Source organism: Diceros bicornis, chromosome 24 (genome assembly GCF_020826845.1).
Source record: "Diceros bicornis minor isolate mBicDic1 chromosome 24, mDicBic1.mat.cur, whole genome shotgun sequence".
Lineage (NCBI taxonomy): Eukaryota > Metazoa > Chordata > Mammalia > Perissodactyla > Rhinocerotidae > Diceros > Diceros bicornis.
The window spans coordinates 6,928,734-6,953,249 of NC_080763.1; the positions used below are offsets into that span (position 1 = coordinate 6,928,734).

The 24,516-nt window shown below is 48.3% G+C and overlaps 1 protein-coding gene across 4 annotated transcripts; it reads right to left on the reverse strand.

The window, feature by feature from the left end:
• Positions 1 to 4,755: 4,755 nt before the first annotated feature.
• OTX2 (orthodenticle homeobox 2) lies at positions 4,756 to 14,430 on the reverse strand. Of its 4 annotated transcripts, XM_058566998.1 has the most exons (5): positions 14,393 to 14,430; positions 14,173 to 14,239; positions 9,426 to 9,641; positions 8,283 to 8,458; positions 4,756 to 6,406 (listed from the first exon to the last, which is right to left on the reverse strand). In XM_058566998.1, the coding sequence occupies exons 3-5, from the start codon at positions 9,520 to 9,522 to the stop codon at positions 5,786 to 5,788; spliced, it is 894 nt and encodes a 297-aa protein (XP_058422981.1). In that variant the 5' UTR covers positions 9,523 to 9,641; positions 14,173 to 14,239; positions 14,393 to 14,430; the 3' UTR covers positions 4,756 to 5,785. The 4 variants fall into 4 exon arrangements, with proteins under 4 accessions (XP_058422981.1, XP_058422982.1, XP_058422983.1 ...); XM_058566999.1 differs by lacking the exons at positions 14,173 to 14,239; positions 14,393 to 14,430 and adding an exon at positions 12,212 to 12,588; XM_058567000.1 differs by lacking the exons at positions 14,173 to 14,239; positions 14,393 to 14,430 and adding an exon at positions 11,944 to 11,963.
• Between the last annotated feature and the right edge of the window lie 10,086 nt (positions 14,431 to 24,516).

The window sequence follows — 24,516 nt, forward strand, 5'->3', positions numbered from 1 at the left end:
TCTGGAGATTCCAGTCGGGAGACTGGGAAGACCTAAGGGAGTGCCTTCACTCCACCCAAAAGCTGTCTCTAAGGGGCGCTTTCCGGCCTTTATCTCGGCAACCCGGGATGGAGGGAGAGCAGCCCCGCGGGGTGCAGTAACTGCTGCTCCTGTGGCTCCTAAGGTGGCATTTGCTGATCCCATCATGGGCAATTCAAGGGGGGAAAAATCGGCAATCATATAGCTGCCAGAAAGTGGCATCTTATTTTTAAAGAAGCCCACGGCTAGAAATGTCTCCTAGTGATGTCAGGCAGACTAAGAAACCCTTAATCCAAGAGGTTCCCTTCCCACCTCCACAGTAGGCAAACTAAGGCAAAGACACGGCAGAGGGTGGCAGAGGATTCCATGTGATTTTGGACAGCTTTTTTTCCATGTGATTTTGGGCAGCTTTTTTTCCTTGTGGTGCAGAAACAGAAGTCAATTTCAACTTTGGCCCACTTACCATTACATTTGCTGTGGAATTCTTTTTCTTTGTTGTTGTTTTTCTCCCCCCAAATACCATGTTTCCTTCCACTAAGAACTGAAGGTGAAGTGTGGGGGAGATTAAGGAATAAAAGTGAGTCATAGGCCTCCCGCTGTTCGACTTTCCTTCTAGGAGAAAAACAAAATTCGGAGCCGACCCTCCCCCTAGTGATAGTCCGGCCTCTCCAGCACCTGCAGTTATCTTGACCAAATGGTGTGGATTTGGTAGGGCTCCTTTATTTGAATTTGCTTATTTGTTTGCAGTCGACAGCAGGTTGGTTTTTAAGTATAAAACACTGCTTGCAAGAGAGGAAGTCTGCTGATTCTCTTTAGAACTGGGGGCATCTCTGTTGCTTGTGGGGACTGCTGCAGAGCAGAAGGCCTTTCAAACGCTCCCCTGCTTACTTCTCTCCAGCCACTTCTGCATGCAGAAGCTTCCTCCAGCTCCCGTTTTGGGTTCCGTTTCCTTCGAACTGTCTCCACCAGAAAAACTGCCCTTTCCAAATAGTGCCTAAATTTCGTTTTAATCAGGTTAAAAACAAAAACCCATTTATCGTTTTAAGGTCTCATGTTGCTATTAACAGGCAGTTTGGAAGACCCTCCAAGCAGTCCTATACAATGCGTCTCAGTACACTGGAGCACTACGGTTTCACATGTAATGTTAATTCTGTCCGAGACAAATCCCATAATCTGTGCAGTTTCAGAGCCCAATACCGAAAAACACGGGGGCGGGTTTTGTTTGGGGTTTTGCTCTCTCCACTCCAGGGTAAAGTCCCAGGGGTTCCCCGTCTTTCCTATCATGCTAACCCAAGGGCGGAAATGGGGCGACTAGGGGGATCGAGTTTTATCAGGGCGCACTGCATTTACAGGGCGTTGGCCGTCGTGGAGAGAAAAATAGAGGTGTTCAAGGCACTGGTCGCAGATCTGGGCATGCAGATGCGGGACTGGGGCTTGGCTCCTTTTGCGGTACAAGAGAGGGAGAGAGAGCTGTCCTTCGTACAGGTTTAGAAGGTAGGCAAGGAGCAGGCCGAGGTCGTAGCTGAGCTCGACCCTGCATCTTCCCATTTTGGTTGTTTTCTAGGCAGCCTGGATTTGTGTGGGATGCGCCGATCTCCTGCCCTACTCCTTTGTGTTTCTCTTTTGCATGATTAAAACATGTCTCTGTATGCAATAAACTACCCCCTAACACTGGCACGCCTGGTGTTGGGTTACCGCTTTGTCCGGTAACAACAGCAAGGTTTTCACCGGGTGTTAGGCGCGGGTTCAGACACGCGGAGTGCCGCCGGGGCCGCCCGAGCGCCCGCTTCTGGTTAAGTGGAGGTGGGCGCGGGCCTGCGCCCCCGCCTTGCAGGTAACCGGAATTCCGCGGCGCTGTCCCGGACGCCAAGGGTACCGCTTTCCTGTTCCAGAACAGCCTCGGGCCTTCTGGGCCGTTGAGTGCTGCGCCGGGTCCGAAAAGGAAAAGATAGGACACTGGGTTAAAAAACGAAATTCAGAGGGGTAGCAGAACAGGGGTGAGCCAAGGGTAGTGAGCATTCCTCAGGAGCCCCTGAGCCGCAGCTCGGAGCCGAGCGCCCCGGGAGGCGGGCAGCCCAGTACAGCTCCCCAGCCCAATAGCCGCGGCACCTCTGTCCGGGGAGGATCTCCGGGGTGCGGGTCAGGCCCAGCTGGACCCGCGGCGGAGCTGCGTCCGCCCGGACCCGCGAGGCCGCAGGTGCGGCGGGAGCCCCGTTGTGAGACTCACCCGGCGCCGGGTGGGAGCCCCGCCGTCTGCGGCGCCTCCCCCGGAGACGCGGGCAGCAGGAGGCCCGGGACCCCTCCCCGCCTGCCGGGCCCAGCTTGCTGTCCTCTTCTGGGGTGTCGACCCTCGTGCCCTCCGCGCAGGGCGCTCGCCTCCGGCCGGACTACACGCACACCCCGGAGCCGGCCTGGCCCCGAACCCCGCCGGGCCGGGGAGAAACCCGGCGATGGGGGCCCAGGTCGCGGCCGGTCCGGAGCCCGACCTCGGGCTGGCGGCGCCCCGACTTTTCCGCGGCCGTCGCGTCCCGGGCGCGGCGCGGCCTGAGGACTCGGCCGCGCCAGGGGCTGCGCTCTGCAGGACCCCGGGTTCCGAGCAGATCCGGAGCCAGGCCGGAGGGAGAGGGGCCCCGGAGGACGAGAGCCTGACTGTCGCCCGGCGCGGCCCAGAGGGCCGTCCAGCCTGCGGGGCCAACTTGGGCCTCGCCCAGCCCGGGCTCCCCGGGGCGGGGGTGTGAGTGCTGTCCCGGCTCGCTCCGATCGGGCGGTCAGGATTTCGAACACAGCTCCGGAAGGTCGCGGGGTTCGGGGAGAGACGAGCCGTCTCCCGGCCCGCCCTCGGCCCACGCCCCGCATCCCGCCCGGGCTGTGCGGGTGAGGCTGGGACGCCCGCGGGAAGGGTGACTGGAGGGAAGCGAGAGCGAGGAGTTGAGGAAATGGCCCGTTATCTAAAACTCCGAGGTTTCGCAAGCCGGAACTTAATTGACTTGATTGAATTTCTCTTCTTATCTATGAAGGGAAGAAATACTCCCAAGGTGAAATACAAAGGGTCAAGAATCTTTGTGCGCAATAAAGGTTTAGGGCAACAGATCTTTGCAAAGCAAACTATTCCACCCTCACCTCCGCCCCCCAAAACGAAGATCATCCTGCTGTCTCGTGTCGTTGTCAGTTGCCAATATGCAGATGAAGTAGCTCCCTGACGGCTTGGGAGGGTGGCGTCATTTCAGCACCAAGTATCATCACGTTGGGCTCAGCTTTGTGAAGCCTAGTCTTGACTAGAAGGGTGATCAGAACTCCCTCGATGTCTGTAAACCGCCGTCTTGCTCCCCGCCCCTTTCCCTCCCTCCATTGCCTGCGGTCACGGAGAATTCATTTCTACTTCTCCGTCAACTCAAAGGGATTTAACTCCGTGGTTTGTTAAATGAAGTTGTGCAAAGGTGATAGAAAAATTAGTTTCAGAGGGTGCTCAGCGCCTTTTTCTGACTCCTTTATTAAAGTATCGGGGGGAAAACCTAACTGCGTAATTTGCTGAGTAGTCTGATGTTTCTCATTATTACTGTTTTTAAAGAGAGGGTGATCTTTCCTGACCCTTAGTGGGGCATCCTGAAAACTAAAGGCAGTGTGAGAAATTACTTTGGATCTGCTTTACTGTTGCATGAGAAAAGATGGGAGAGTAAGACCCAGAATCTGGAAAACTGTAAATGAAATTCTCTCTCCAGCCCCAATTTCACTTCAGTGTAAACTACAGTCATGTGAGTATGATCAGTAGGCCCTGGAAAATCTTGCCATTAAGTTTTGCCTCGAGTGTTGGGTGTAAGCTGTTGCATTTCCTTTAGCAGTAGAACAAAAACAATTAGCTTATTAGGCAAGATTATGTAAGGTTCCAGAGAGCATGTGCAGCCAGGGACGGAAAAATTAAACAGCCAGAAAACAAAATGGTTGCAAACTGCCAACCTTCATTTAAAAAGTTACAGTCAAGAGTCACTTAACTTTGGTCAAATTTAAGAGCACAAGAAGTTTAAAATGAAATTAAATATTGCTTTTACCTGAGGAGCGCCATGATCATTGGTCCATTTGTCTTTTCTGGTGATTGATTGGTTTACAAAATGCTGGCAGGACTGAGAAGGGACCTGTTTTTTTCCTCAGCACTTTCTTAAAAAAAAAAAAAAAACTAACCAAGGTGCCTTATGTTCAACTACTGAAATTATAGGTTTTAAAACTTTTCTGAAACTCTTTTGTTCAGGAATAATTTCTGCCTGAATTGCTTTCAGATTCTGATTACCTTCCCTCTCATGTTTACCTCAGATATTTTTTTTTTTGGAAGTTAAAAAAAAAAATCCCCTTAATCAAATAAGAGAATAGAAACAAGGAATTCTTGTCATTCTCATTTTCTCTGAGGTACTAGTTCTTCCCTTCTCGCTTACAAAATTGGTCTATGTTAAAACATACTAATAAAGTGCCTAAGAAATCATTGGGGTATGCAGCAGGGAGGGAAAAGCAATGATTGTTAGGCTCTCAATGTTCAATTTCAGAGCAATTCTGATGAAAGTCACAAAAAGTTTACATACCACAGTCTATCACATCTAGTTCATCCATAGATTAGACCAAAAAAGAAATTTAAAAATAAAGTTTGCTAATTTTCTCCCTGACCTAAGAAAAACATGTTTTGGGAAGGAGAGGCTGAAATGTGGGCTTCTCATTCATAAATAGTGGTGTAAAATTAAACTGGACCCAATGTTGTGCTAGAACCGTTTTAATATAATTATACATAATCTGCCAAATCCAGGAAGAAAAAGTTTATGCGTATATAACTTTTCCAGTTAACATCTGCAAGCATAAACAACAATGATCTCAGTTTATAAATTCATCGGGGTCAGAGCAATTGACCAATGTCTCTTTACTGCTAGGCTTACCAACAGTAAATTACAGATGAATTAATGTCCTTTTGTTTCTCTTCTCTTACTCTCCTCGTCCAGAGACATTTTGTTGTAAAGTATCAGTGCAGCTCACCTCCAGCCAAAGGTAATCTTTTAAGATAAGTACTCAGTTGCTCTGAATTTTGCTTATAATTATAACCTATTTAATCACAAAAGAACCCCTGCAGAGGTGGAGTTCAAGGTTGCATACAGTAACAGGAGATCACAGTTTTGAATTCTAGCACAGATTAAAAACCACAGATGTACCATTTATATAAGACACACACTGATTGTCTCTTAAACTACATATTGACTCCTTATGAACATTATTTTTTAAATAAAGTAGTGCATCTAGGACAATCAGTCGCACAATTCACACAGCCCTGAAAAGTTTTTCAGTGCCAGCTACCAGTTGGTCATGAAACGTGAGTGAGCTGAGACACTGTCCATTCCTAAGATTCAACCAAGGATTGGCTAAAACATTGGAACACCTCTGACTAAGAAGGCTATGTCCTTCCCTCTTTTCCCTCACAATTTAGTTTTGTTTGTTTATTTTTGGTGGTGTTTGGTAGCACATGGCTAGAATGCTTTTGATCACTTGGCGAATCAGAAAAACCAATGATCTAAAACTATGACAGGATCTTAAGTAGACGGGTTTGTCCATTTCAAGTTGCTGGTTGGTAGGCCCCTCAAAAGCTGTTCATTTTTCCTTCTATGCCTCTGGGAACATTGATCAGAAGATGAGTCTGAGCATCATCCCACCTAACTCTTTTAACCAATGCCTGGCTAAAACTGGAATGTCCAGCCCAGTATATTTAAAATTCACCCACAAAAAGAGGTTCTACAGGTCTTCACAAAACCTGGAATTTCCACGAGGATGTCTGATCTTTATAATCCAAGCAGTCAGCATTGAAGTTAAGCTTCCAGGAGGCAGTTTGGTCCTTATAATCCAAGCAATCAGTGGTTGAGTTAAAACCCAAGCTTGAAGCTCCGTATCCCTGGGTGGAAAGAGAAGCTGGGGACTGATTGAGATGGCTGGTGACTGCATTGGTACCCATGGGGCTGAGTGTGGCCCCTGGTCCAGGAAGCTGGTGATGCATAGGGGTCAAATAAGATCCACAGTCCATGCCCCCAAAGTAGGAAGTTGAGCCAGCATATCCTTGACTATAACCCGAAGCCTGAGTATAGGTCATGGGATAGGACCTCTGCATGCAGGAAGAGGAGGTGGACAAGGGATCTGACAGTGGGGAGATGGAAGCTGGGCTCCAGATAGATACAGGAGCACTGCTGCTGGAAATGGCTGGGACTGAGGTGCTAGAGGGGGGAGTGAATTGGCCACTTGTTCCACTCTCTGAACTCACTTCCCGAGCTGGAGATGTCTTCTTTTTGGCAGGTCTCACTTTGTTTTGACCTCCATTCTGTTGTTGCTGCTGCTGTTGGCGGCACTTAGCTCTTCGATTCTTAAACCATACCTTGAAAGGGAAAGAAACTTCTTTAATGTGGTTTCAATAACTCCTTAAGGACAAGAGTGGCTCCCAGATTATAATCTGTCCTACTCAGACAGATGAGCTAAGCAGACAATCTTTCCTGCCACTGAAAACCTATTATATGGGGTTCTCATATATGCTCCTGGAATTGTTAGAAAGTCAGTGAGGCTCTGTCTAAAAGCACTTGACCCTGCTTTACTTCTAGCTCAGAACAATAAAATTTAAGATAATCACCCAAATCATATGGTTAAAAAATTTCCACCTCACTTTCCTCCTGTTTCACCTCAAATACACACATACACATAGACCCACCTGTATTTTGGGACACTCTTAACAATGGAATAGAATATTTCTATGTCTTTTGGAGGGAAACACAAGAAGTGAGGGAAAACAATTCTCTTGTTACATGCCAACAAGAACAGCCTAAATTCAAAGAGTTGACAGTCCATCTACCAGGGAGCAACTGCTAATATGGAGGTTGGCTCCATCACTCTACTTTTTGTCTCTTCTAGAATGACTCACAAAAGAAAGCTCCAAGAAGTGATCGCACTGAGGCAGGAGGTCTGAAGGCCACTACTTGCCAGAACCTTCTTTATGGTAAGTGGAATGACTTGTATGTACTCTGCTTTGAGCTTGAGGACAGACTTCTCTGCTAGTCTCAAGAGACTAGAGTCTGTGCCTTCAGGGTAGAGCCAGTCAGCACAGAGATTGTTTCCTGTATGGTGTTTGTTGGCTCGTCGACTTGCGCCTCTGCCTGCAACTTTGAAAATTCTCTTTACCAGGCCTGTTCATGTTCTGCAATGAAGCAGCTATGTTTGGTGTATAAGGGGGCTTATCAGAGAAACTACAGGCATTTTCTGGGCAACAAGTCCTTTGCTGTCCCCTTGAATGAACTCTCTATATCGGTGTCTTAACTGTGGTAAAAATGTGCCACCAAGGCTGAGCCCAACATCACCAACCATTCAGAGCCATGTATTTTTTTTCAGTGAAGACTTTTGTTCAAGCCTTAAAAGTGCTAACTTCTTCCATCCTACTTTGAAAAAGCTTCTTTTCTGGTTTGCAGTTCACACTGACGTGTCCTAACTGAAGGGGAGTCCAAGGTGTGTGTATGGTTTGGGTGCTAATCATTCTTTCCAGAGAACTCTATAGGGGGCTTGCATTCCAGGAAAGTTGGAGTTCACTTTCCCTCTCCAGTTTAAGGTCAAGTTAAGGGGGACCAAGGGAAAACGGGAGGTGTCACGGGAGATATATTGATTATTTTATCTGCTAAGTGGTTCAAAGCTATCAAATTCTGTTCAATCTGTAAGAAGTCAAAGAAAAGACTCTTATTGTGTAATTTCTTTGGTAAGAGCACCAGCTGCTTCTACAGCCTGGTGCTACCACCAAACTGAGGTGTGACCTTGAGCAATCATTTACTCTTCATCTGTAAAAATATTGGGACTATCCAGGAGCTAAGTTTCTTTCACCTCCTAAAAGTAGATGAGAATGGGGGAAGATTTCCATATTTAGGAAGGGGAGTATTAAAATATTATGTGACAGTCCTTGAAATCTGCTAAGGCTGGGCCTCTGTCCACCAGAGACCCAAGGGCTCTAGGACTACGCTTTATCACTGCAGCTAAATCGCCAGTCTTCCCCTGTAACCCGGGCCAGAAGACCGTTGCTTATAGAATTGGGTGGGGGTCCGGGGACAAAAAGGGGCCTGAGAAGACTTGCCTGGCCTCCACATGGAACGTTTTCAAGTTTCAAGCCTTCTTTTGGTCCTCTCAAAGACCTGGGACTCGCCTGGGTCCTCAGCCTAGGCCGTGCTCAGGGGAGGGGTGGCACGGTCAGGAAGGACGGTTCTGGCTACATCTGCCCTTACCTGCACCCTGGACTCGGGCAAGTTGATTTTCAGCGCCACCTCCTCCCGCATGAAGATGTCTGGGTACCGGGTCTTAGCAAACAGCGCTTCCAGCACGTCTAGCTGTGCCCGGGTGAACGTCGTTCTCTCCCGACGCTGTTTCCGGGGGGTGGCTGCGGGACAAGAAGCCCAGGGCCCTTTAGGGTGGGGGAGCAGTTTCTCAGTCATGGGGATCTCTGCGGGAGCTCCGACTCCCCCACCCCCACTCCGCAGCACTCCCTGGTCCTCCCAGCCCTTCAACCCAGAGCCCACGGAGGTTCTCCCCACCCCCTCCCCGGCCTCGGCTCCTGCGCGAACGCTCGGTCCCAGGACACGCGCTGCCCCTTCCAGCGGAGCCCCACTCCGCCTGACGTCGGAGATGCTCCAGCCAGAGCGTGCCTTCGAAAGCTCACGAAACAAGTGACATAAAAGGAAGACAAAAATCCCAACACCCTCCAGAATCAACCACTAGACCACAACACAAAAAATCCATTCCGTGACTTCAAAGGATCCCCGAGGACCGGCAGCTCGGATTAATAGGGCGAATCTCGATCCCGCTCGAGATCCTGGTTTTTAAGACTCCAAGGGCCTTTGTTCCTCCATCTTTGAAATGGGGGCATAGTTCATACTTCTCCTTCTACGAGGATTTTAAAAAACAGATCTGAGCGGAAAGGAAAGCGCCGGCACCCGGGGTAAGTCACACCTCTAGGGATTAGAGGCGGAGGGCCTGGGGGTCAGAGGGGAAGCCCAAGCTTGGCGGGGAGAATCGAGGAGACACCCGGCTTCTCCAGGAGCGCACTTCCAGGAATGGGGCTTCGAGATACGGACAGGGGTCTCTCGCCCAAGGGGACAAGGGCAGTAACCTTCCTCGCCCCCCTCCAATGTGTGTCCCCCATTCACTCCAGTTAAGAATAAAGCGATGTGCTTTTCCGCCAGCGTTGTAGATTCACCCCCTCGCTTCCCCCCAGCCCCTGTCCACTCCTCAGCAGGTAAATGTCCTGTGGCTCTGACTTGCTTTTCGGAAGGAAAACCCAGGGGGGACCTCGCCTGGAGCTGGGATGGGGGTGCTCCAGGGGAAAGGGTGTCACATCCCCGCGGGGCAGGCATGCCGCAGGGCTCACTTACCCGGGTAGCCCACGGAGGGGTGCAGCAAGTCCATGCCCGAGGTGGTCAGACTCAGCCCATTGACGGCGTAAGGCGGTTGCTTAAGATAAGACATCATGCTAAGGTTGTTTGGAGGCGCAAAGTCGGCCCAAATCTGGGGGACCCAGCCGGAAGGTCTCGCTTCGCCCGGGGCGGACAGATTCAGGGTCCTTGGTGGGTGGGTTTGGAGTGGTGGAACTAAGGGCAAAGCAAACAAACAGAGGTGCTGGTTTACTGCTTCGGAGGCAGCAGCTTTTCCACGTTCCACCACTAATTTAAAAAGAGCCCGGGCTACGTAAGGCAGAGGCTTTTAAAGGACTTGCAGATCTCCCCTCACCACCCCCAACCCCCCAGCTGCTCTGAAACTAGAGCGGATGGAGAGAGACCAGATAAACCTGTCTTCCCTACCCCCACTCTAAACTTAAAAAAAAAAAAAAGTACCCGAGGAAAGCAATTACAATCTGCCTTCCCCGAAGAACAAAACCCCACGCCTTCAAATGCACACATTGCATTCCTGTCCCTACATTTGCATAGGACTCATTGGCTGGCACTAGCTAATTGTCTCAAACAAAACTTGATTGGGGCCATTTGCAGAGACAAAGAACTCTTTGGCTAAATAAATAATGCTGATAACAAAGCCCATTGGTGAGAAACAAAGAAACAATTCAAGAAATCTACCTCTCCCCAGACTGTTGCCTTTCCGAGGCAGATTTTTAATTATCTTAGCTTTTTACCACTTTCAACTGCTGGGAACCTAAAATGTCAATGCATTTAACATCTAAAATACCAACTTGCTAATCGACAAACTTGAGAAAACTGCTCAACCACTATTATTCCACATTTGAAGTCGTTTCCAGTAATCATTTTCACCTAATTAGTAGTCTGGGTAATTAGATTTCAAGGTAAGTAACAGATTTATTAGGGTTTTGGAGAACCTTGATTATATGTGTCTAAAGAACGAAAGCTAAACAAACAAGTATTTAACTTTTAATGGACACCCATCAAATATTTAAACATACTGCAAAAAAGTCTTCAAGATTGGCACTGGCTTTACTAGAAATTCTGAAGGAAAGTTAGAATCCCGCCAATCAGATAATGACAGGCCCCCACATTTGCAAATAGAAAGGGTGCGCATTTGTAGTGCAAGGCACTTCCATGTCGATTTTGATGTGTGGAGGCTGGAGATCCTGCAGGAGGCAAATTTTCAGACATCTGAGTCCTCAGCAGCTACAGCAGTTTCCTGTTAACTCTAGCTCTCTTTTGCACATTTTAGTTTTGAAGAAAGTAGGTACACAAACACCCAAAGTTGTGAAACTAATAGAATTTCTCCCTACCTTTCAAGTGTCCTACAATCCTATAAGAAAAAGAGCTCAGGGAGGGAAAAGAAAGAAAAAGAAAAGTTATTTACTTCCTTCAGCTGAGTGTCTCTCACTCCCCCAAGCCAAGGGATCCAAAAGGGATGTTAATAGAGGCTGGCAGTTTGCAAGTCTGGCTTTTACTTTCCTAAAAGATGGCACTTCACCTGCAAAGATCTCTACTTTGCGACTTTGACACTATGACAGATTGCTTCAAAATGGCGGATACAAGATTAGGAGAAGTTCCCTCCACTTTTACAAAGGTCCTACTGAATTTTAAGGACTGTGGGTTTTCATATTTACATTGCTTAAGAGATCAAGACACAAAGTTCCACAAATGAAACTTGGTTACTGCAACTTCTTCCTGATTTAAATTCAAAGCACAAAAATCATGCTTTTCTACTCTCAGATCTAATTTAATGTAATTTTATAAATGCCATTCTTGGAGGAGTTTGTATTATCTCATCAGTAAAACTAATTTAGTTGCTCTTACAACAAAGATTTGATGTTTTCTACTCTCTTTTCTTCTCCAGACACAGTTATCTGGAGGCTGTGAAAATAATATTGCTTTAAAATACAGTTATTTACTTGTTTAAATAGCCTCTAAGCAGGAGTGCTGTCTTGTTTAATACAATCTTACTACGTTGAAAAGTTCTGAACTACTAACAGAAAAACTAAAACCACATAGGATGTACACACGAGAAATATGGAAGTTCTCTCACATGTGGAGCTGTACCCTGCTAGAAATGCCCGACACACCACACATTACAGCAGCACATTTCGACCTAAGATGCAGTAACAGACAGCACCAGGACAGAGGTCCTTGGAGCTTCTTTGCCCTTACCATGGCAAAATGGCTAAAATTCTCAGGATAGACTATTTTCGCTTTTACCACTGGATCCATCTTTGAAAGAAAAAGACAAAAACTCCGAAAACAAAACTACGAGGTACTCTGAACAGCCAGCCTAGGTATGCACTCCCCAAAGAAGAGGCCGTGGGCCCTTCCATCTAACTTGCAAAGCGCTGCAAGGACGCATTTCTCCCTTGCTTTCTAAGCAGAGCGCAGAAGGGGAAAAAGAAATACCTTTTCAAAACTATAAACCTCACTATGACTGCTCTTGAGGTGGCCCCTGGAGAACTCCTACCTAGAAGGAGCAGGCGGCGGTCGCGCGGCGAGTCCCCGCAGCCGGTGGGCGCCCGCACCTCCCGCGCGAGTGGCTCTGTCCGGCGTGCGGCCCCGCAGCCTGGCGCCCGCGGTCCGGCTCCTCTGCCCGCCGGGCCGCGCCGCCTTATATCTAACGGTCAATTCGTGCAATCTGTCGCTCCCCGCCCCTCCTCAACTCCCCCTCCTTGTTTTTTTTCTTCCAAAGAACCCATCTACCAGTTGCTGTGTCCTCGCTCAATAATAATTACCTCGTCCGAGAATTAATTATAATAAATGTTTTCTTGATAAACTAACGAGATAATCCGAGGGGCACACGTCCCTTAATTACAGGCCGCCGTGCTCAGCTCTGCTTCTCGTCCGGGCTGATTAATTTTCTGCATGATGGAAAGGAAACAAAACTACGCTGACTGGCGACTGGCCCGCGGCTCGGAAGACAACGACCAGGACGAGGAGAGACAGAAAACGTAGGGACGCGGGCGCCGTGGACACAGCCGGCGCGGGCCCCTCTCCGGCGAACTCGAGGGAAAGTTTCCGGCCTCGGGGACTCCAACAACGTGCCCCCCGCGAGGGAGGGAGAAAGAAACGTGCCAAAAGGGTTGGCCTTGACTATTAATTATGGCGAGGAGAAAGCCCTGAGTGAGCTCTGGGGGGCGAGGTTGGGTGTCTACCTTCCTTGGGGGGAGGAGTTTCCTCTCCAGCTCTTCTCTTGTGCTAATAACTTTTGGTGACGGGAAAAAGTCCCCAGGTGAGCAGGAGAAATCCTGACCCCGAGGCTTTAGGATGGGAGGGAGAATTTCAAGGAGCGACTTCCCGTCCCTCCCCAAGTAATCCACCGCTCCGAGCAGCTCGGCCTTCTGTCCCTCCACTCCACTTCTGTCTGTAAGAGAAAAAAAGCCAACTCGGTGGAATGCTGACGGGGCACTCGGGTTTCAAAAAATGTGTCCTGAAATCGGACCAGGATTTCCAGGGTCACTTGAACGCATCAACATGAAGACTTCTTCGGAGTTTGCGGCGCGCCGCGTCGCCGAGGCCGAGCGCAGGCTGGGACCTTCCGGTGGCTCTCCGTGGGCCGACCGAGAGCGGAGGCTGGGCCTCAGCGCACCCCTGGGCCCCGGCCCACGACATCCCGCTGCTCCCCTAGCCTGGGAGGGGGGCGCGGGGGGGCGTAGGCAGGCCCCGCTGCCTCCCCGGTTCTAGAACCGCCGAGGGGCCGCCTTCCCCAACCGAGCGATTCCTGTCCCCGGGCCCGCCGAGGCCTCAGGCGGGGCAGGGACCGCTCACTGCCACTGCTGCCTGCCCCAGGTGCGCGTGGAGAGCTGCGCGGGGCGGGCCCGGAACCATCCCTGGCAAAGTCACATTGGAACACAACTCTTCTACTCTTGCTCGGCCTGGCGACCCACCGGTCTGGGACCACAACACCCATGGGGGGTTATTGCACTCCCAGGTTTTTAGGGGGTGGGCGAGTGGTGATCAACAAGAAAAAGGAAACCTGGAGGCCTTTGGAAGAGGCTGAAAAGGGAGAGCGAACCCTGGTGAGCTGCCCTGGGCTGGGAGAGAGGTGGCCGAAAAGAGCGAGCGGCGAGCGCCGGGCCGACGTGCTGCCGCCCTCCGCGCCTCCTCGGTTACCCGCTCGCGTTTCGTCGCCGGTTCATTAGGGACAGGTAGGGCTGCAGCGGCTGCCGCCCGCGCTCGCGGACCCGCGAAGGACCCGGCCCTAGCAGGCGCCTATATTATTATTATTATTATTATCCATCCAGCTAGGTATATCTGCATCTTTTTGTCTCGCACTCTGCATACGTCCTTGGGATCAATCCAAATGACCCCAACCACATCTGAGGGCCAAAACGCGAAGATCACAGGGAGAAACCGAGAATGGGCGTTGACATAAAACAAAACCACAAACAAAACTCCTCCAAAACACCCCACGTTAGACTCGCAGGGTTTCCACGAGGTTTTGCGGAAGCGGCGACCCCAGGAGCGCGCTCGCTCTCTTCCTCCCACTCCCGCCCTCATCTCCAGATCACACATTTTTCGCAATGATCGTTATTACACCTCAAAAATGTATCAGAAAGAAATACATCAGCCTTTAGAAGAACTCCACGTTTGCAGAGGTGCATCGGTCGGTCTATTGGAGGTCCTGGGGTGATGGCAGACAGAGGGACACATAGATATGAATATAGACCGACAGACAAGGCAGACGGACACTTACCTTACAGCCTCACGGAAGGTTAGAAAAAAATCAAATTATCCTTCAAAATTCCAAATAGCCAGTTATCCTAAAAGAAATCAAGAGTATTGAGTTAGAAACCTTGCAGTCTTCACCCTTCCATAAAAAGTCAAACACAACGAAAAAAAAATTTTTTTAAAGAACAGAAAATGTGGAAAGTAGCTCGAGTTCGGACCGCGCGTGGGCCCTCTGCGATACATACAAAGTAGACGTGAGGAGGGCTGCTCTAGCGATTTTTATTTTTAATAACAGTGGGAGCTGAGTTGGAGCTGAGGTCGGTTCCGCTCTCAGGGAGATTTGCTGAGAAAGCGCCTCTCTGGCAACTTTTTGACGCAAACTCTCCAACCAATGGCAGGGAGAGAATGATTGACACATCTAAGCCAGAGGGAAAATAATAAAAACACACAACAGGGGGAGGAAAACAGGCCGCTGCTGCACGGGGGGACGAGCAGGCAACAAATCCAGGCCTCCGACATTACCAGAATGTTCTTGAAAGACACTGGGCTCTGCTTAAAATATACATTATGGGCCGGAGCGTGTGACTAATTGTATAATTACAATGATGGACAGGGAGGGCTCTCCTTACCTTCTTCCTTTCCTCCCTTCCTCCCTCCTCCCTTTTTTGTTTTTTGTTTTAGAGAAGGGGAGAAAGGACACCCATAGAATGGAAGATGGGAAGATAAAAATATTTAGGTAAAGGCTGGAGCAGGGGCAGGGCGGGGATAGCTGGGTTATCGCGTCCCCGCTAGCAATGAGTGTGTGGATCCGACGCGGACAGCCAGTCAGACTGAGCTTAAAGCACGGCGACGCCGTCTCAGACGGGGTCAGACCCCGCCGAGGGTACCCGGAAGGGGAAAGGAAGGAGGCCTGGATGAGGCGTGGGCTGCAGGCAAGAGAGAGACATACACGAGTCCAAGAACAAATTGTTGTCAAAAACTCAGTGTCTCTCCCACTCGTTACGCCCTTAAAAACGTTCCCCGGTCCCCGTAGCGAGAGACCCGGGCTCCCGGTATCCGCGCAGGGTTTTCGGAGTTTTAAAAATCTCAAGGCACACTGCAAAGAACACGAACCCCGGAATCTAACCCCAGGGCCGCTTTGGAGAGACGGCAGGAGCCAGGGCAGGATCAGGAGTGAGAGTGGGGTCCGCAGGATACTTAGGAGGGAGCGAATGCGGGGCGCTGGCGTTGGGAACAAGCCGAGTTTCTGCGTTAAAACAAACGCCCCCCAGCGCGGCGGCGGGGCCTCGAGCTGCGCGAGCCCGGGCGCCCGAGCCGAGGCTGAGCCCCGGGACCGGAGCGTGTCGGCACGGGGGACCGCGCCGGGAGAGCGACCCCGGGCCCCACTTTCCCGCCTGACACCGAGAGCTGGAACCGACAGTTTTCATACAGACTCGAGTCGCTGGAAAAGCAGAAACGGATTGGCGGGGTGTGCGGGGCACAAGTGGAAGGGCTGCGGGTGTGTGTTGGGGTGCGGTGCAGAAGACAGCTCCCGCTCACCACTCCCAGTGCCGGGAAGGAAAAATAAAACCTCTTCCTGAACACCCTCCCCCTCCAACCACCACCATGGCGAGTGGGCCCGAAGAAACAACTCGCTGCCTTTAATTTGGGGACCTATGTTAATGAAGTTGGTAATTAATTCGTCGCTTTGTTGTCGGTTCTTATACTGTATGTGTAATCAAATGTGGCCGTCCTTGGGATTTACAGCAATTAACGAATTACGGGAGCGCGCACCAGGCAGCCGGCGCTCGGCGGCTGGGCTGGGCTCCGGCTCCCGCTCGGCCCGGGGCTGGGCGCTTGGCGGTGCCGCCAGCCTCGCAGGTGTCTCTGGAGCTTTGGGCCCGGGCGTCCCCACGAGCCCCGAGCGGCCCCGGGTCTGCCCAGCTCCTCCCCGGCCCTCCGTGACCGCTCCAGGCCGAAGAGACCCGTTGGCTGTCGCGTTCCCAGGAGTCGCGACTTTCGGGGGGCCTGGGCTGGGGGGAGGGTGAGTACGGACCGTTTTTCTCACCCGGCCCCCACTGTACTGAAACACCTGGCGACTGCCCCCAAGGCCTTTAATTTGGGAGGGGGGCGCGACGAATGCCCCAGGCGGTCTGGCCCGCGCCGCGCGGGTAGGGAGTGCTTGGCCAGAGTCGCCGTGCATGCTTTCGATGAAGGAAGGGCAGATGCACCCCGCTCCCCTGCACCAGAGCCTCCTTCCTACCCCAAGAAGAGACAGTGTTTCCCTCAGTTTGATCACAATGATGTTTAAAGCATCAAAGAGTGAAAAAGAAAAATGGACGTTGTGAGCCTGGCAGAGGGAAAGAGCTGGAGGGAGGCCTCGGGGACAGTGGGGGCGGGGTGGGGCGAGAAGTATCAGAACACGCGCTTGTGATCTCCAAGAAGTAAGTGAAAAATTTTAGACTTGGAGATGTAACTGCTGTGGGGTCCAGTGTCGTGGGAAACCCCTCAAGCCCGACGGAGAGGTTTCTGATGTCTTCTCAGATGCAGGGGCAGCTGACTGTCCCTGAAAACTCCCCCATTCTGTTCGCCAGGGGCAGATTGCTGCGCGGTGGGGCGTGGGAGGGCTTTTCCCTTTCCAGGGCCCAGAAGCAGACAGCTCCCGCTTCTCCTTTGCCCTCTAGTCTAATAACTTCGCAGAAATGCAGGGCCAATAAACCACGAGTTGGAAATGGACAGTGTTAAATAAACAAGGGTCTCTTTAAAATTCTCATCCACTTCAGATGTCTAAAGTAAGATTGTGATGATTTTGTCACGGTTTGGTAAATTTACCCCTTTAAGAGGCTTTCATAAATCCCAGAACACACCTTCAGCCAGATTTGAATATAGATTTAGGTTTTAAAACCCAGAAGCTGGAAACACTGCTTTATCAAAGAGAATTTCCCTTTAGCTTAGCAATGTGCTGAAGCTCTTAAAAGATTGGATCTGAGAGAGAGAGACAGAGAGAGACAGAGAGACAGAGAAGAGAAAGAACTAGAGACAGAGAGAGGCAGACTTAAAAAAAAAAAAAAAAAAAAAGACTTTCTTTTTCTTTCTAGAGGAATTCTGCCCAGACTCTGCAGCGGTTGGTAGGGAGCAAGCTCTCTCCCGGGTGTCTCCTGGAAAAGTTGCAAAATTGCTCTTCACCTGTAAGGACATGCTTTTTATCTTCCACTCTCTTCTTGTCAATTTGGAAATTGCAGACAGCCTGGCTCAGGTACAGTCCCCACAAACCTTACTCTAGGTCAGGACAAAAGCCACTGGCTTTGGGGGGAGTAGGAGGCTGGGCTGTTGTACTGAAAACCTTAGAGGCTTGGTGGGAGAAAAAGATTCCTTGGATGAAAAGTCTAACTCTTGATTTTCAGTAAGTCCTTGAACTTCCAATACAGTTACTACGTGGTCATTGTATTTTCTCTGTTCATGTTTAACTTTTTTTGTGTGTTGTATCTTTAAAATTTTTTTCTATGAATCTGACTTATGATAGCATGCTTTATGTTTTTAAGTAATTTTCATTAAGTAGATGGTTTTAATTGCAGAGTACGATTATCTGGGTATGAATATGAGATGTAAGCATTCAGAAGCTAAATTATGAAAACCACTATACAGGGATTCGAATTATTTGTCAAAGCTTGCATGCAGTTTCCAAAATATGGCTGACATTCCTATTTTGAAATCGAGATTCATGTCTGGCGCTAGCTGGGCTTGCTTTCTCCACCCCACATGCCAGGCCAGTTTAAAATATTCCAAACTTTCCTCCAAGTTTATTGACTATGGTGGTGTGGGGGGAAGTGGAGGAGTGGGAGGAGAAAGGAGAGAGATCTCAGGATTCTTCCAGGCTAATTAAAAAAGAAGAAGAACAAAACCCATATTCTGTGAGAACACAGCCTCTCAGGGGGAAAGGAGCCAGTTAGACTCCCTGAACACTTACTTCAGAAATATGAAGATTAATTTCCAATCTTTTCAGCGATTCAGTGGACAGTGGGGGACCGCATCTTGTCTTAGAACTGCCACGATATTTAGAAAGAAGTCATTTTTCATTAGGTTTTTAGATATGTTTTTATTAAAAATTTTGACAAGATTAATTTTAATTAATTTTTTGATGAAGGTTAAAGATTGGCAATGCAGGCAGAATTTGGGGAAAATAGAAGGCAACAGATCACTTGGGTCGCTTATTCCCTGTATTGCTGTTGTCTCAGAAAAGAGGGTAAGGGGGAAAGAAACGACTTCAAAGATAGGATTGTGCTGTCTTGATAAAAGAGTAGGAGGCAAATTCCAAATGCAAAAAAGAGGAAAAGGGAACCATGTTGTTCCGGAATGAAACGGATTAAGATTGTGTGACAAGTGTGAGATGTGGGGCTGTGAGACATTTATGAGCTGAATGTGAGCTGGGAGCTATGCGTCTGTCCCTGATCTGTGGGGACCAAGGGTGTGTGCAGAGCAAGGTTAGGGTGGGGGATAGGAAGGGCATACGTGAGTGTGAGATGGAGAGTGAGGTGAGGGGTGTGGGTGCGGGTTGGGAGGGCGTGGACAGGAAGGTGGATGGATTGATGAAGGGTGGTAGCTGTCAGTTTATATAATTTTCATGTCCTGGTCCTGAAGTTTCCTTGAAATCAGTTCTACTTCAGACAGCAGCCTTGAGCTTACAGAGCTGATATAAAACAACCATTACAGTCCAATATCTTGCCTGTTTGCAAACTTCATTTAAAACTGGGGAAAAAAAGACCTGAGAGTGGTTTTGTAAGAAAGGAAAAAAAGAAGAAAAGAAAACCACAGTGAAGCTTTAAACTAGTTTGGATAAATCTCTAATCTTTTATTTGTAACCTTTTACAAGCTTTATTTCCCGTATATGAAAAGCTCCTTTTATATGGCACGACAGACTTTTCCTTTGGATTTTTAATTAGAGCCCATCAATTGTAGCCATATTTAAGAATCAATATAAAGTAATCCTTCGAGATGGGATAAGATTTTAATCGAAAATCTAATTTCCCACTCTTTGCAGATCATTTTAAGGGGCTGGTTGATTTAAAAAAGAGTTTAATTTTTCAAAGACATAACACCTAAAAACCTGGAAAAGATCATGTCTGCAAAAGAAAAAAACAACTGATGTTGCTTTACAAAGGAAAAAAAGTCTGGCTGTTGTTGGGAACTTTTTCTTCTATTTAGAAGAATTTGACTTATTTTTTTGTCAAACACTATTCTCTAACGTGGCTCCAGTGAGAGTATTCACATTGAATGGGGAGAGAAAAAGAGGAATTGTTTGTCTAAAATAGTATTTCATATGCAAAAGATAGTAACTTAAATTTTTTATTAATAAAGAAAACATAGATCGTGACAGATCCTTTTCACTACGTGCTCCCAAATTTCTGAGATTAGAAAATGAATAACACACACTTTTCATGCTTGTTCACGGATGTAAACTTTCCACTTTCATATCCAGGAATGAATATTTCCAACAAATTTTTAAACTTCAACGTTAGAATTTTACAATTTTAATTTTTTACAACAATTGAGAAGTTGCTTATCACGAAGGCATAGTATTTTAAACAGTTCTACCAGAGTCAATAGATTTCAATTTGTCTTTTAAAAAAAAGAAGGAAAATGAAAGCAAGGAAGAAAACAAACAAAAACTAGTTGTAGGAGCACAGCCCAGAGAATTTTTGCTCCTTAATGATCAAGCTGAGGTGCTTGTTCAAAGACGGCACATTGTCTAAATGTGCACAGTGCATTTTCAACAAATTCACAGCTTCAGTTTAAGATCTGCAGATCACGTCTGAACTAGAAGGGATCCCCCAAAAGTTTATAGGTGTATTTTCGGACAGTCTCTGACTTGTTTTTATTGTTACATCTGTTAAGTGCATTTGAAAAAATGAGCTCACCGTGTTTTGCTTTTTAAAATCTGAATGGAGAGGTTTGAACGTTTTTGATACTCATGCTTTTCTTTTATCTGCAGAAATTTCAATTTATTTAAAAGCCTGACGTTTAATGCACTACACGACCGCATAAATTTTAGAGAAACTCGCTTGTATTTCTCCGTAATCGCGTTTAATGAAAACCTGAGATTTTCCATTATTTAAAAAAAATGTGAAAATATAATGCATCTTCATTAGGAAAATTGACTGCTGTGCTCACGACAGTTCTTAATTGAAAAGGCAACCTATTTTAATGGTGTGGTTGAGAAGAAGATTACATACTTTATCCAAACACGAAGACAGTTAATAATGAGAAGCAGGCTGCTGCCATTAACTCTAATGCAGTTGCATCAATGTCAGTGAAAATTCTCGTACCTGAAATACACGGTGCAAACTCCCCCGGCTCCCTCCTTCCCCAATTCACATACTCCTTCATTTGGGTTTTTTAATGTGCAAGCGCACGGACAGCTGTGATCAAGCGGGCTAGTTTCGGGCAAGCGCCCCGCGGGGCCAGGCGCCCCTTTCTGCGGGTCGCGCGGTGCTGGGCAGCGCCTCCCGGCCGCGGGCGTCCCGGCGGCGGGTGTCTCCGCGCAAACCTCGCGCCCTCCAGCCTGCGCTCCGAGCGGGGCCAGGGAGGCCGCTGCTCCCGCGCGCTGAAGGGTTTGGAGACCTAGGTCCACCTGGTATATTTGGGACAGTTTGCCGAAAGGGATTGGGATGCCTCGGAGACGGGGTTCTGCTTTGATTCACTTACGGAAAAGTCGTGGGGAAAAAATCTTTTAAAATTGAGAGTAGGGACGGCTGGGCGCAAATGGTCATCCGGCGAATCGACCAAGTTTTCCAAAGCGCCCCCTCTCTAACGCTCGGGCCAGCAGAGCAAAGCGTGCATGTGTGCGTGTGCGCGCGCGCGTGTCTCTGTGTGTGTGTGCTCGCGCGTGCGTGTGCGTTGAAGGGGAAGATCCCAACCTTTCCTAGGTTCGAGCACGCCCCGACTCCGGGCTGGGAGTTGGGGAAGAGGAGGCGGCCACCCCTGGGCTTTTCCTTTCCCCGGCGAGGCGCGGCCAGCTCAGGCCTCGCTCTGGCCGCCTCGAACCCTGGCGGCGAGCTGCGGGCTCCAGCGCGGGAAGGGGAGACCCGGGCCTCAAGCCTTGGCGCCGGACGAGCGGTGGCGCCTAGTGCCAGGCGTGGTCCTGCGACCGGCCGAGCCCGGCGCTCCCGGGCGCGAGGACTCGAGGACGCCGTCTGCCCTCGTGGTCGCCAGGCCCCGGGGCGGGTGCAGGTTGCGGAAGGGATAAATCTCAGTTCGAGTCCTTACGAGGTGCTTCGGCGCCCGCGAAGGGCTAGGTGTTTGCTGCTTGGCGTCCTACGGCCCTCGGAACCCCCTCTGCCTCTGTCCCTTCCCCAGCGCAGTCCCCCAGCCGAGGCTCGGGCAGCTGGGGAGCAGGTGCCCCTCCACGGTATCACTCCCTCCCCCAGTGTGGGCCCGGGCGCGGCTGCAGGCTAACAGGCTGACTCAGACCAGCCGGTCACTTCTCTTCACCAAAGGGTTTGTGGGGGTGCGCTCCTTTGGGGAGTTCTGGAGGCTTCTTGCATTGGGCAGCCACGCAGAGCGCCAGGGAGAGATATACTGCTGGGGTCTGAGCCCGTGGGAGGTGCCTGGGAGGGAAGAGAGAGGAGCAGGTAGTCAGACTTCCAAGGCTGCCCAGAGGACACACACACACATCCTGCGGAGGAAGAAAGAAGGACCCCGTCCTTCAAGGCCCGAGCGGGCACATCCCTTTCTCTTGAGGGGTAGCTTCACAGGAACGTTCTTTCCACAAATGCACACTTCCCTCTGCAGCCCTCAGTATCCCTGGGCCCGCCTTGCTGTCGCTCCGTCAGCCGCACCCCCACTTTCCCTCATGTTTCCATCTATTCATCTACAGACTGCCTGCAGACTTACCATTTTTTGTGATTCTGCCCACGGGTTAGGCAGCCTCTCAAAGCTTCTGAAGACAAGCAGACCTGGAGTTTTCTCTGAAGCCCCAGGCTCCTCCTATCCCTCCCTCAGAACAGGTGGATCTCTAGAGCATTGTAACCTCCCTTTGGCGAGAGCCAGCTATCAGCTACTTGTCCGGGTCTAGGAACCTCTCCCCTCCTCCTCATCTCATTCTATATGATGTATCTAGAGCTTTTCCTGTTCCTTTGGACTGCCTTTCTCAGATTGCAAAAGTTGAAGTAACTATCCAGTAACTATCAAGCAAGCCTTGGTTTCTGCTGGTGCTGAGGTCAAGTGTGTCAGCTGGGTATCAAGGGGAAGACCAGGTCTCCTAGACCAGTAAGAAGTGGTTCTCTTCTTGGGCTAGCTTGAAACTTAGATGTCGTATTTGCCTAACAACATAAGAGCAACAACAGACTAACTTGTATTGGTGCATCTGTTTCTTGGCATTTGACCTATGGATGCTGGGGGCATCTTTATTAGCATGTGTGGGACTTGGATAGCCACTCAATAATGACATTCCTAATCATTTATTGGATACCATTTAAGCTAGTTCAGCAACAGACAGTAGCTCGTAGCCGAAATGGCAGTTTTCTGGCAGCTTATTCAACTAATGAACAAGCAAAAAGCGAAAGATATAATTGCTTCCAATACTTAGCTCCTGAATATGACAGAGTCACCATTTAAGAGACACACAGACCACACCAAAAGTAGATGGTATGTTCTGGTTTTTTGAAAAGCAGTTTCCTTTTGGTTGTGCTCTCTTGTATTTGACACACAAAATAGGAAGAAGAAACACAGAAAAAATAGGCATGGTGTATAGATGTTGAGTATCAATAGAATCATGGCCCTGAGTTGATCCTGACCTTTTCCTACTGTTTCAGTAAAAAAACAGAAGCAAAGCCCTGAGTGAAGGTTTTTTCTAGCAAAGAGACATTCTGTAGGCACTAGATATTCACCAAGGAATTGGTCACGTCAAGTAAGCCTGTGTCTATGATAAAACACTTGGAGGGAAACCAAACAATTCCATTATCATTAAGAAATATTTTTAATTGTCCTGGTAGTTGACATTGGGTAGTTACAACCTCAGTCAACTATGTAGTCCTAATGAAGACATTCCAGTAAAAGCAAAAAAACTTTATGTTAGACCAAATAGTCTTAAATTCTTTTGCACATTTGGATTGATTTGGTCTATTAACCAATGTATTCACACATGGCAGGATGGATAAATCCATTTATTTTTCATGTGAAAAAAATTCCATTGAAGTCTCTGATTTCTCTCAAGATGTGTGATTATCAATCCAAGAAGTCTCCAGAGCACAAGAATTTTTTTAAAAGTTGATTGTAATGTGAACTTGCATTTATTCATTCAACAAATATATATGGGGACCTACTATGTATTACGAAATTGTCAGGAGTTGACTATGTCTAGAAATGCATGCTCAGGACCAGGAAGTAACTTTTTTTCTCTTTTAAAGAAGAAGCAAATAGTTATAATAAGCATTTGATCTAAAAGTTTACATTATCCTCTCTCTTCTGGAAAATTCACCATCCCAAATCTGAGGGCAGAAGTCATCCTGATTTTTCTGGTTTCCAGAGTATAGATGATTACTGGGGACAAAAATTAAGCCTGGAGAGATTTGTCAGGTGCAAGTTGTAAGTACCTGTGTTTATCATCCACAGCAGTGTTCCTCGGGAAAGCTGTAGGAGTTGTTTGCATTAACTGACTCTTAATGTTCAAATTTGATTTGTTTCTAAAAAATAAAATCAGAAGGCAACTGAGTGTATAATTTATCATGTGTCTAGGTAGATTATGTGCTCTCCAGTAGAAGATAATATTTTTGATAGGAATAAAAACAAACTTGAGATTTAACTCTATATTCTTTTAGCCAATGTCTAAAAGATGTAGAGACTGTAAGTATATATAGCATCATTACATTCTTATCTTATTTCTAAGATAATGCAAAAAAAGTTATTCAAAATAGTTATAAATACTGTTAACTTTTTAAATCCCCCTTGTCTGAGCTAGAATTAGATATTGTATATTCATCCATTTGGTTTTGGCCATTTTAGCTTCAACTACTCACCAGTCCTCAAAGATGATGGGTTTTATTTCCCTCTGAATTTAGGACAACTTACACTCAAATATAGTCTTTCCTATAAAGATTCTCTCTCCCTCCTTTTTAATTTGCTTCTCATCCATAAAACAGACATTACCATGCATTTTTCCATAGCTCATTGATGGAGGTATGGAATGTGGTGATCAAATGATAGAGTAGAACTGAGTCTCCATAGAGGTGGCCAGTGTAAAAAACCTCCCTTTTCTGGTGAACTCTAACAGGAGGAATTAAACGCCACCTCTTATAAAGCAGTCTTACTGATCTAAGTCTTTTTGGACCCACTAGAGTCTTTGAGCCATCTCTTCACCAATAGTTATTTTATCTTTTGAGTACGATTTGTGGGT

Coding starts and splice junctions, on each gene's coding strand:
- OTX2 (XM_058566998.1), bottom strand. CDS start 9,522: ATGATGTCTTATCTTAAGCAACCGCCTTACGCCGTCAATGGGCTGAGT. Junction 8,459..9,425: donor CCCCTCCGTGGGCTACCCGG/GTAAGTGAGCCC, acceptor CCCACCCTAAAG/GGCCCTGGGCTTCTTGTCCC. Junction 6,407..8,282: donor TGCCCGAGTCCAGGGTGCAG/GTAAGGGCAGAT, acceptor TTCCCTTTCAAG/GTATGGTTTAAGAATCGAAG.